The following is a 12,455-nucleotide window of genomic DNA, read 5'->3' on the forward strand; positions in this document are numbered from 1 at the left end:
ACACTAGCTGAGCTCGAGCAGCGGATTTCCTGTACAGGATGTCGTCTTTGTCAAGGTACAGCTTACTCTTTTCCCAGCTTAGAACTGAAGTGTCTTCACCCCTGTCTCTTCCTCTCCAAGGAGGCCATTGTCCTGCCATAACATATTCTCGCACCCTGCCAATGACTGGATCATCCTCCTGTGCTTTCTTTAGTGTCTCTTTGGAGATCTGTGTCACTGGGGCCATTACTCGTTCATGCTCTACATCAGCACATGCCGTGGTTATGGTAGCCGGACACATCCATGGCTCATGTTCATGGAATTTTAGCTGAAGCGCCTGTGTCGCAGGTGTAATTACCTCTGGCTTCATTTCCTGCGAGCATGTCCGCATGTACTTCTCCATGTGTAGTGGCATCCGTGATAAACCATCAGCATTGCCATTAGCCCTTCCCGGCCGATACTTGATTGAGAAGTTAAAATCGGCTAGCTCAGCAACCCACCGGTGTGTTGTAGCATTTAGCTTCGCTGTAGTCAGGACATAGGTCAACGGATTGTTATCTGTATACACTGTGAAAGAAGGTGAGTAATACAGATACTCCCGAAACCTCTCACAGATTTCCCACTTCATTGCTAGAAACTCTAGCTTTCCAGAGTAGAGGTGGTAGTTCTCAGACCCATACCCAATGACAACCAGTTGGCCCTGCTGTCTCTGGTACAGGACTGCACCAAGCCCTTCTTGAGAGGCATCGCAGTGCAGCACAAATGGTCTTTCGAAGTCAGGGTATGCCAGGAGTGGTGGACCCAGCAGGTGTTCTATAAGCCATGGGTGGCTGTGGCTCAGGTGGTAGAGCAGATCAGCTACTGATCGGAAGGTTAGTGGTTCGATCCTAGGCTTCGCCAGTCTGTGTCCTTGTGCATGTCAAGTGTCCTTGGGCAAGATGCTAACCCCAAATTGCCCTCCGATGCGTTCATCGCTTGCGTTTAGAAGTGCTTGCATGAGTGGGTGTGAATGGGTGAATGAGGCATGTTGTATAGAGCGCTTTGAGTACTCCGGGAGAGTAGAAAAGCACTATATAAGAATCAGTCCGTTTACCGTTTAAGCTGGCATAGCACTGCCTGGTGTTGTTTCGTCCATGTGATTGGCTGGCTTGAGTGGAGTTGGTCTGATTTTTTCTACTGTCCTTTGTGCCTGATTACCTTCTGTCAGTAATCACTTGAGTCTTTCCAGTCGATAGCAGCTGGTATAGTGGCTTGGCAGTGCGTGAGAAGTTTGGAATGTAGGGGCGGTAGTATGACAGGAAACCTAGCATTTTCCTTAGGTCTCCCACAGTCTCAGGTTTGCAGTTTTTCAGTGCTTGCACTGGTGCCAATTCAGCAGGGTCCATGCAGTAGCCATCTTTGGATACAATCTTTCCCAGGAATTTCACCTTGTCCTTGAACACTTCACACTTTTGGGGGGTTAGCTTCACCCCGTGCGCTTGATAGCGGCGCAGGACCTCCCTCAGATTACGCAGGTGGTCCTCAAATGATCTGCTGTGGACCAAATTGTCATCCAGATATGGCTGAGATATTTCATCCCTCAAGCCTGCAAGGCACTCTTCCATACTGCGCTGGAACTCTGCTGGAGCCGAGGACAAACCAAAGGGAATCCTTACCCACTCATATAAGCCCCAAGGTGTGATAAAGGCTGTGAGGGGTCTGCTACTTTCCTCCAGGAAACCCTGGTGGTACGCCTTGCCCTGGTCCAACACTGAGAACCATGCACTCCCAGTCAGGCTGTTTAACATGTCTTGAACACGAGGGATGGGGTGACGGTCAGGAATGGTTTTCCGGTTCAACTCACGGTAATCCACGCAGAGACGCAGACTTCCATCCTTCTTGCGCACGCAGACGATGGGTGATGAGTAGGGGGATCGGGATTTCTGAATCCATCCTCTGTTCAACAGGTCCTCCAAATACTCCTTCACCTCCTTGTGGAGTGGCTTGGGGACTGAGATGTATGTGCGTCTTACTGGGGTTGTGTCATTCAATCTGATCTTTAACTTCAGGGAGGGGATGCATCCCACATTGCTCTTATCTTTTGAAAATGCAGCACACTCTTCATGCAGGACTTTTCTCACCTGTTCCTGCTGATCTGGGGTCAGGTGATCAACTCACACAGGTGGGTCCCATAAATCTTGGCTGCAACTGCCCACCTCTTCATACTCCCCTTTGTGCTGTTCTGGGGCGCTGACGGTGCTCCCTGTGTTTTCACTTGCACACGTCAACTTGCCCATGTTTTCAGCACTTACTGGTCTTACGTCTACTGGGTAAATAGCCTTCACTTGCTGTAGTCGTCCCAACACTGCATGAGGGAGGAGGGTGATGTCACGGCTGTCCTCACACTGCACTTAACCTCCCTGCTTTGTCCAGCTGGAATCACTATCTTTTGTCTCCCAACTTTCACCACACCCTCCTCATCATTTTTGTAGCAGCGCTGCACGATGTTAATTAGCACTTCCGCTTTCTTACAATCAATCGAGAAGGCTTCCTTTACGACAGCAGGTGTAACGTCTTGATGCTGCTCCATTCCATCCTTTACAAAATGCTCAATCACATTATCACCAATGTAGGTGGCTCTGCTACTCCTGGCTCTTTTGAGACAAGCACGGGGACAACTAACTCTGGTGTGGATCTCTAGTTGACCCCAGCCTAAATTTTAGCTCAACCCAACCTGCGAAGGGTATGGGTGTTTGCCCACCAGAGCCTCATCCTCACCTAGGAGTTCACTTCTCAGTTGGATATGTGGAAAGCAGGACTTCCTCCAGTTTTCATTAATGATAGTCACCTGTGAACCTGTATCCCACAATGCTCGTGTTTCTACCCCTTCAAAGAAACAATCCACCATACACTTCTTCCCGATCAGGGCTCTCAGCTTAGCCTGACAGCGTAGTGAGAGATGACTGGCATACGTGGCACCCACAGTCTCTTTAGCCTTGCCACTCTGCTCTAATTCTGCCTCCAGCTGTCTTATTAGATTCCAAAGCAGTTCATGCAACTTGTTGTCTGCTTCACCATGGATGGGAATTAATGATTTGGGAGGGGCAATGGTCTGGATTGCCGCTTGAGTGCCCTCCGATCTTTCTGCTGCCCCCCTTCGCCCTCTACAGTCTCTGGAGAGGTGTCCTGGCTGGCCACACTTGAAGCAGTGTTCACACCCATCATTGGTTCCCTGCTCCTGGCATGCCTTACATCCCCTCCTCCCACTGGTTCTTAGTGGGCGAGTGGGGCTTTGAGGGGTGGTGATGCTCCTCCTTAATTCAGCCATCTCCTCTCTCAGCAGCCTGACCGTTTCATGCAGCTCTGACTCTCGGGAAGCAGCTACAACAGGTGTTCTGTGGCTCTTGGGTTTCACCACTTCAGCTGATTGCTCTTGAGTCCCCAACCTAGTTTCGGCTACACCCAGACCCAAATGACTGGCTGGCCTTTCCGTCTGGAGTTCATTTACTTTTACAGATTTGCTGCCTGTAGTTTTCTTTTGCTTCAATTGCCTTTCTGATTCAACACTAGCTGCTTCATTCATCTTATCAATGAGGGTTTCATCTGTCATCCGAGGGTCATCCAGATAGGGCTTGAGCTGAAACTTGATAGGGTCACTCAGTAGCCCAGTACTAACCGACCTCAAGAATTTCTTCTGGATGAGCGCAGGGCTGTATTGTTCATCGGACCCTGTGTCTTCCGATGTGAGCAGCAGCCTCTCTTTTAACTCAATTGCTCTGAAGAGGAAGTTTTGGTGAGACTCACGGCTGTCTTGTGTGACGTTCACTAGTCTGTGATACAAATCTGTGGTGCTGTCTTCTTTAAAATGCCCCTTTAATATGGCCTTCAATTGGGGGAGGGGGAGGTCACGTTTTATCTCAAGCATGTCTCTAAGACTCAAACCTGGGCTGACAGACTTCACCACAGCCTCTATAACCTCCACTTCACTGTGTCCTTTGTTCAGACCTCTGTCAATCTGATGCATCAGGTTGGTGTATGAGAGTCTGTCCTTTTGGCCCTTCTCCCCAATTTGACCACAGATCTTGAATTCCCTCCTTATCGTCACTTCCGAAAGGTGGTTGGCTGCGACAGGAAACACATTTTGTGGGGTGGTTGGCTGACTTGGTGGTGTCCTCTCCACCCTTTCACTCAGCCTCCTAATTTCTTCCTGCAGTGCTTCGCTGTTTCTCTGGAGCTGTGCGTAAATCAACTTTTTCCCTTGTTTCCTGAGTTCCCTGTGGCGAGCTTCTTGTATTTCCTCCACTTTCTGTGTTTCTGGTGCTCCCTATCGATGGGTCGACACTTTCTAACATTTTCTTTAGATAGTAGAGTGCAACATCCTGCTCCTCATCATTAATAACCTTGTCCATAGATTCTGTAATTAATTTTATTAACGCTCGTCTTGTTGTGACATTTCCACTAGGGATTGTAGCTTCAGCACACACCCCTTTGAGTTGGTCGAGTTGTAGGTTACAGAGTGTTTGGTCTCTGCCAGCTCAGAATCGTTCTCTTTACTTGCCCATTTGCAACTGCAAATACAAAACTTTAGTTCAGCGTAGCTGCACTCTGCAGGCTATCTGTACAGTAGAACACGCAGGACCCCTTTACACATAACTACTGAACGTGTGTTAACAAAGTACTCATTTACTCAGTATTTTCCTACCAATGTTCATATTACAATATTCTGCACACTCGCATGCTCCTCCAACTAGTATTGTTGCGCATGGAGACTACCCTCTCGATCCCCTTATTAATCATTTGCGATGTGACGTCCCGTTTAACACCAGTTCAGGTACATCATGTAAATCGAAAACTCCGACATTAGCGTTGTGTTCCATTAATAACAGTACCTTACTCTAATACATTTCGCATACGTCAACATCATTCTGTTTATCAACACATTACTTGTGCTCACCTGCAAATACAAAACACAAGCACTTCAGTTCAGCGTAGCTGCACTCTGCAGGCTATCTGTGCAGTAGAACACAGAGGACCCCAAAGCTGCCCGATTCAGTGCCTGAATGAGCACCGCCCGTGGGAATCATCATTGATCAGAATATCCTAGCTGGATTGCCAGTGAGCACAGTATGTGTCAGAAATAGTAATAAAGAACTGAATGCATAATGTAACAATGATAAGAATGCATGAAATTATGGAGGGGGGGGGGGGGGGGGGGGGGGGCAATATCTATTACAATACTTCCATCTGTGTCCACCCATTACATGAGTCCCACACATGACCACAGTCAGAGCGGGGGATGAATTTCAATTGAGTGATTACAATAAGGAATAGTTACTCCTTTGTAGTTTGGATGTGTGTGTGAGTGAGTGTGCTTCAGCACGATGCAATACAGCTCTTACAAACCATATGTATGTGTGTGACCATGAATATTCATGCTCAGGCATATTTGGGGATAAGGAGAAAGGAGTCATGCTTGGCTGGTACTTCATTACTTGGATTTGTTAGAGAAACTCACACAAATGCACAAAGCTTGTTTAAATGGTCTTAATCCAATTCTTGTAGGGAGTACACACAAACTTTCACTTTTTGGCTACACAAACACACTCACACCTACACCAACAACCCACCTGGTGAAGATCACAAAGGACAAAAAATGCTTGCGTGCTTGTGTGTGCGTGTCTTTTTGTGTTCCGCGTGTTTGCTATAGACTTTGGACAGATTAAGTGCTTGTGAATTATTTAGTTGCGTTACTTGTGATTTACAGTATGGTGGCAGTGGCGGAGGGAAGGGAGGGTGGGTGTATGGACCAAACCTGCGTCAGTGTCATAATAATCAGCTTTGGAGGTGCGTGAATGTTTGCATGGCCCAGTGAGAGAGCCTAACCCAGGCGGCAGATTCACCTCACCTGGCCGGATTAATTTTTAAGCTTGTTTTCCTTCTCTTGCTGTTTCTCTCTCTCTCTGATTGGTCATTTTCTTTTTTGGTTACATAACATAAACTTACTTCTTAGTTAGAGCTTTTGTGTGTTCAAGCTCCAATTTGGGATGACGTAAATAGGAACTGGTAAATGAACTGGTTCCGGGTCACACCCATTCATACAAGCACTTTTGTCCATGCTTACTAACATTTTCACACATTCACACTGCATTCCTGCGACTAGTTGCGTAGTGCCGAACAAGACTGTCTGAGTTCTTTGTGTTCACACACGTATTCAGTTCCCATTTAATAAATCAACATTAGTTTTGTAGCAACAGCTTTCCGGTGTTCTTCTATAAGGATGTAAGGATATATACACAACACACACTGATAAAGTGATTCTGCCTGTTCAGTGCTGTGAAGGTTTTGGGTTACAGCTTTCTCCAGAGGTGCTTAAACAACATGAGTGAGTTACTAAAGTCATTTGTCACAAGAAACCTGGCAAAGGAAAAAGTGAATAGAAACATCTTTTGAGAAAAATAACAGTTATAACATTTTTTAAATTGTGGTTTGAAGGTTAAAACTTGATATTAGGGTTAAAGTTAGTATTATGTTTTAGTTAAAATAGTTAAACTTGCGGGTAACAATCAAGGAAATGTCCATGAATGTCCTCACAAAGACAGCCAAACAAGCATGCCCAGGTGAGCTGGTAGCAGTCGGTGTAGGGGGAAGGTTAGAAACAAATGACATCAGATTTAACACTGCATTTACTCATCAGTAGTCAATGTGGGAAGTGAGAGGTGGATGGAATGAATGGTTTTGGATGTAGATTAACACCAAAAAATGGACTGACATACATATTTCTTAAATTATGAGAAAGAAGATACAAGAGGACATAAGCTAGCCACACATCCCTGAATATGTCCATTCCAGAGGCCTCAATGTAAGTAAATGAAAGCAATAGTTTCTGTGATGTTTCTTTGCTTTTGATCTTATGAGACCAAATCAAACAGTGGGGTACATGATGTATATTTTAAAACTTCTGAAAAAAAAAATCTAGAAATGAAGTGGCTTTGCTTTGATTTGAAAAATGTGACGCAGGATTCTTGGGATCAGATTTATCAATATTGGTGAATCCCTAATGCGAAAGGACAGAGAGAGGATGGAGGAATGGTTGGGGTGGGGGGAGGGTGATTAAAGAAGCAGGAAGGGTAGACACGAGAGATAGAGCAAGCCTGAAATTTAAAAAAAAAAAAAGAAGAGATTGGGGGGACAGCATAGAGATCAAAATGACTGCGAAGACATGCAAGGCGGAAACGGAGAAGTGAGGTTTGCTAGAAGTAAGGAGTGAATGAAGAGAAGGATGAAGGAAATGGGGCTATGAAGGAAGGAAGGATGAATGGCAGGCACCGGCAATTTTTCAAGAGACTTTTAAATGTATTTTAATGAGGAATATTCCACTTCATGTGTCAGTACTGCAGTGACAAAAAACAGAAAATGCTCGAGTCGATCCACCAAGAGGGAACTTGGAGAGTGAGTGAGCGAGTTAAGAAGTGTTTCCAGAGGAGAACAATTAAAAGCCAAATATAATCTCCCTCTTGCCTATGGACAGCTTTTAATGTGAATATTGGAGCGCTGATGACGCAGACAGGAGCTCTGCACCCAGGGAAAACCTCTCCCCCTCTCTGGTCCTGACTTTTGAAGCTTTCTGAGTGCAGACAAACAGAAGACACTGTGTGCATTCTAACAATGCTGTTTATTGTATTAAAGCTGTTTTGAGATGAGGTTTTACCTGTTCATGCTCTTACCAAAACTTCTTGTTGGCACTTTCGATCACAACAGTAAATTGTAGGTGTGCTAAAGACACGCTAACTGGTACATTAAATAAACTGTAAGAAAAATTAGGGAACAGGTTTTGTGTGTGTTCTGAAATAAAAGGAAAGGTAAGCCTTTTTTCAGACGTGAAGCTGAGTAAATGTACACCTGTATTTCATTGCAACACATCTTGAAGGACCAGGATACTTACAAAGAAGAATACTTGACCCTGTAAAGCCAGAACAATTAAATATTTGCTAGAAAATTAATTTCTTTTTAAACTGGAGTGCTTATTGACAATTTTTGAAAGAAGAAATAAAATATTAAGGTTTTAATTTGTATAATTTTTGCTACATCTGACATTTTTGTGCAATTTTTGTGGTGTATGTACTGTATATGAAAGATGTACATAGTCACTGTGAAGTCCAGTTTAGCATTTCACATGTGTCCTGCAAGGTCACTGGTCATTCTGTAGTAACCTGTCTATCATAAGTTGGGGCCCACTCTAACTAATAATACCACTTTATCCTCCTTTTTTATTCTTTTGGTGACTATAATTTACAATATGAAAATCATATTATAGTAAATAAAACATGAAACTAGTAACTGACTCATCAGGAATGTGTTTGTTGACGTCATAGAACAAAATGAGCTGTCATTTCCTGATAAACTGTACAGACTTCTTTTTGCTCCCAGAGAGGTTGCCCCCTGCTGGGCATTAAACAGAATGCATTGTCTACAGACATCTTCAATATACAGTCTATGAAAGTCCATTTGCATTAGGAGTTGTAACAGTGTTTAGTTGATTTGTACATGTCACAGTAGCATGAGCATGTACATTGCGTTCATGCTCATGCTACTGTGACTCAGTGTTTCCTAGCAGAAAAACTGAAGTGTAATGAAATGATCGTTTTTATACGTCCATATCTTTAAAAACGTGGCTTCATACTCACATTTTTTCTTCTCTTATGTATTACAGTGATCTACATCAGGTATTACATCACTGCACTTTTTTCTGACTGGCATTATAGCATCTTATCAGCACCTTGTTATGAGCCAGTACCCTGGTTAGGCTGTCTCTACAGTTGTAAAGATGTTTTGCTGTTTCCTGTAGCTACAAAGCAACTAAATATCTTGTTGCCTACATATGGCTGAATGTTATTAAGAAAAACAGTAATTTTTGCCTCCTGTCGAGCTGTTTAGGCACACTTGTTGTAATATTATGGAGCTGCTGTGCACTTTATTCGTCATTAAAGCAGATGGGATGGGACTAAACACTGTTTTTCCATTTCTTAGTGAGATCATGATTTGAGTGAGGATACTCTGAACTGAAAACACATGGACACAAGCAGTGACCAAGGCTTAAAAAAAATAATTCAGCACACATTTTGGCATGTGATTGCAGTAGTTAATGCAGATAATAAAAGCTTTTGTACAATTTCAGGTATTTGTTTCAGAAACTTCTGTACTATTTTGTATCCAAAGCTTTCAGATATTTCAGTTATCATCACATAGCTTCTATATACACGTCAGAATCTCTTGATCCAGACATAGAAAAGTGCCAGTGCTTGAAGTACACTGCAATCCAGTGTCGCTGCCAGTCAAAGCCTTTTTGTGTCTACATTTGGCTATCAAAGCTTGCTGTATTTCTTGTGAAAAATATTAGTATAAATGTTGTGAAACTCTCCCGGCAGAGGCCTCCTGGAGACGCTGAGAAGACTTTCTACACCGGTGGATGACACAGCACCGTGGGCTGTGTAAAGGTGCACAACAAACTAAAAATACCATGCAGGTTAAATAAAACCCTGTAGATTGTTAGGTTGCTACAATATGTGTAATGTTCATGCAAAAACATATTTCAAAAATAATTTGCAACCTAATTGGTTGCATGTGTAAGACAGTGTGAGTCAAAGGTGCCGGGCCTGGAAGCTCTGCTCATAGATAATGCAATTGCAAGTTCTATATAAAAAATATCCTACCATATAAATATATAATGAGCTGATTCTGTCCCCTTGTAGTAACATGAATGAGCTGTGACACACACTGAGTGACTGCGGAGGCAGTTTGACAGACAGCAGCAGCAGCAACATAGAAGTAATTCCTGGTCAGGTAAGCTAGTATGCAGGGCTGAATGGAGTCTCCAGAGACTCCACTGAGCAGAGTAAGGGGACAGATGGGATTCATTTATCATTTATCTCCATCGGTGGGACTTTTTTTGTCCTTTTTACCCCACTGTGTTACGCTCCCACGGGAACCTCGTCCCATCCGCCTCCTGGTCTTTATTTTTCTCTGACATCAGCAGCAGCGTCAGATGATCAAGACTGATAAAGATGATGACGATGATCATAAGTTTGCAAAAAGAGAAGGTGTGTGCACATCAAGAGCTATATTTAGATCAACAGTGTCTGAATTATAGCTCCTAAAAACGTTTTATTATTGGACTGAAAAGAGGAAGCGGTCTGACTCAGTTCTGTGGTCCACACAACAAAACGCATATACAGAATGTGTATTCAGAATAGGTGAATGAAATTTTGCTCTCACAAAAAAAAAAATTGAACTATTAATTATTTTTCTGAAAGAGGAAAAAGAGAAGCAGCATTTATATTTAGTACAAGCCAGACATTTATAAAAGAGCTTTAAAAATCGCTGATGAAGCTGACCTTCTGTAGTCCATTAAAACATTTTAGAGCTTTAATTCAAAGACATCACTTTTGCCCCCTTTAAAGGGATAATCCACCTATTTTCCCAATCAGGGTTTGAAAACAGCTGTAATATGTCTTTTTACAAACTGTGGATTGTAATTTATTAAATATACATGACAAGTAATGCTGAATAAAAGATATCATGTGTTGCATTAAGGACAATTCTGTTTTACCAATCTTTGCAATTTCCTTAACAAATTCTAGTATAGCCGCTTTGAATTAATATTTTCCAAATTAATGTACTTAAAAGTCTTTGCACATGTCTCACTTTACAATATGGGAACTATTATTTATCTTAAATATCTACCGTTGCATTACTTTACAAGTAACCCGATTGAGCTAAGGGGACTAAATGGGTGGAAAGAAATGGAAAGATGCACCCAGACCTCACTCATTGCACGATGTGAGTTTGCGTAACGAACCCTTATCCAGCTGTGGGAAAAATACTCTCACTAAGCAGCACTAATCCAAGCTTTCGGCTGCCAGCTCTCTCTGAGCAGATCGCTCCCGCAGCTGCAGCACATGCTCTGCTGGATGCTCGAGATGAGCGAGGTAAGGCTACGGGACCCCCTCATTTAAGATCAGACACGAAGCATACAGAGAACTCTCACAGCTTAACATCTACATACATCCACATCACCTAAGATTATTAATCTAAAGCTCTAAAAAGTCAGGACGTGTGCCGTCCTGTTACGCACAGAGTCTCGAATCCCCAAATTACTCAAAATTCTCCCAAATGCAATGCTCAAGTTTTTACACTGTTCGCGCACACAAGTTGCGACATAGTCACTTAAATTTCAGTACTCACTCAGAAGCAGAGCAACAGGCAAGAAGAGCAAGCACGCAGAGTTCATCAGAGATGTCATGCTGACCCCACAGTTCGTCCTCCGACCTCACAAGTTTCAAGTTTGCACCGGAAATTCCAAAGTTTTCCTTTTTTATCTTTTAGTTTTTCAAAGAAAAGAAGAGTCCCGATGTCGCTCCCCCGCTGCCGGTCAAAGTGTTCTCCTCCCGTCCTCGTTGCAGCTCTGTACTCCAGCGAGCATCCACGGCGCGCTCATCCGCTGCGCTGAAGGGGAGGGCGCGTCCGTGTAAAAGAGGGGGAGGAGGAGGAAGGTCTACAGCAGAGTCCCCGATGAGGTGCAAGGATGCTCTGAATTATCAGCGCAAGGCGTTTAAAATGACCAAGGAACCGACTACCAACTTCTTTCTATACACTTTACTTCAGTGGTTTCCAACATAGGGGGCTGGAGCTCTCTAGGAGGCCAGGAGACAAATGTGAAGGGCCAAGATTAGTGAAGGAGGGAAAGAAAGTTTAAATTCCTGGTTTGGTGTGTTTCTTTAGACAGATTATCTGCTTAAAAGTTCTTTAAATTGAAAGAAAAAAGAAGTGTCACTGCAATATTAAAGCCAGTGATCATTAATCTGAAAAACGTCCCAGCAATCGATGTGATATATTATTATTATTAGACAGCTGTAGGTTGGTTCCCAGCCAAAGGGGGGTTGTATCCTCAGAAGCTGAGGAACTGTGAGATGATTAATGATTTCCAACTCTTTACTTTGTAAAGTAATGCACAATTTTGTCTTCATGAGGCTCGTGATTTAACAGAACAATCTAGTAAGGGAAGGATGTTTGTTCTAGTGCAGAGGTGGGCAACTCCAGGCCTCGAGGGCCGGTGTCCTGCAGGTTTTAGATCTCACCCTGGGTCAACACACCTGAATCAAATGATTAGTTCATTACCAGGCCTCTGGAGAACTACTGCATCAGCTGTGTTGGATCAAGGACACATCTAAAACCTGCAGGACACCGTCCCTCGAGGCCTGGAGTTGCCCACCCCTGTTCTAGTGGTACAGCAAAAACTCATGGAAAACGGTCACATGTTTTTGTACAGGTTCAAATGAAATACTTGAAATGTGCAATTCACTTGTATTTTTATTTTTATTCCTATTTATTCTATTTATCCCCTTCGTATATTTTATTTATATATGTCTCTGTATTTATGTGTGTGTGTGTGTGTGTATATATATATATATATATATATATATATATATATAATATTCTGT

The 12,455-nt window shown here is 43.2% G+C and overlaps 1 protein-coding gene and 1 pseudogene across 1 annotated transcript in view; both read right to left on the reverse strand.

The window, feature by feature from the left end:
- The window catches only part of nrn1la (neuritin 1-like a), a 106,153-nt gene extending 94,667 nt beyond the window's left edge, over positions 1 to 11,486 (reverse strand). Inside the window, exon 1 of the mRNA XM_084936235.1 lies at positions 11,200 to 11,486. Coding sequence (XP_084792361.1) covers positions 11,200 to 11,257 — 58 coding nt within the window. The 5' untranslated portion in view covers positions 11,258 to 11,486. The remainder of the gene's footprint in view (positions 1 to 11,199) is intronic.
- LOC146384301 (uncharacterized) lies at positions 2,505 to 4,670 on the reverse strand (annotated as a pseudogene).
- Positions 11,487 to 12,455: the final 969 nt, after the last annotated feature.

Source organism: Perissodus microlepis, chromosome 7 (assembly GCF_051167445.1).
Source record: "Perissodus microlepis isolate ML-2025 ecotype Zambia chromosome 7, ASM5116744v1, whole genome shotgun sequence".
Classification (NCBI taxonomy): Eukaryota; Metazoa; Chordata; class Actinopteri; order Cichliformes; family Cichlidae; genus Perissodus; species Perissodus microlepis.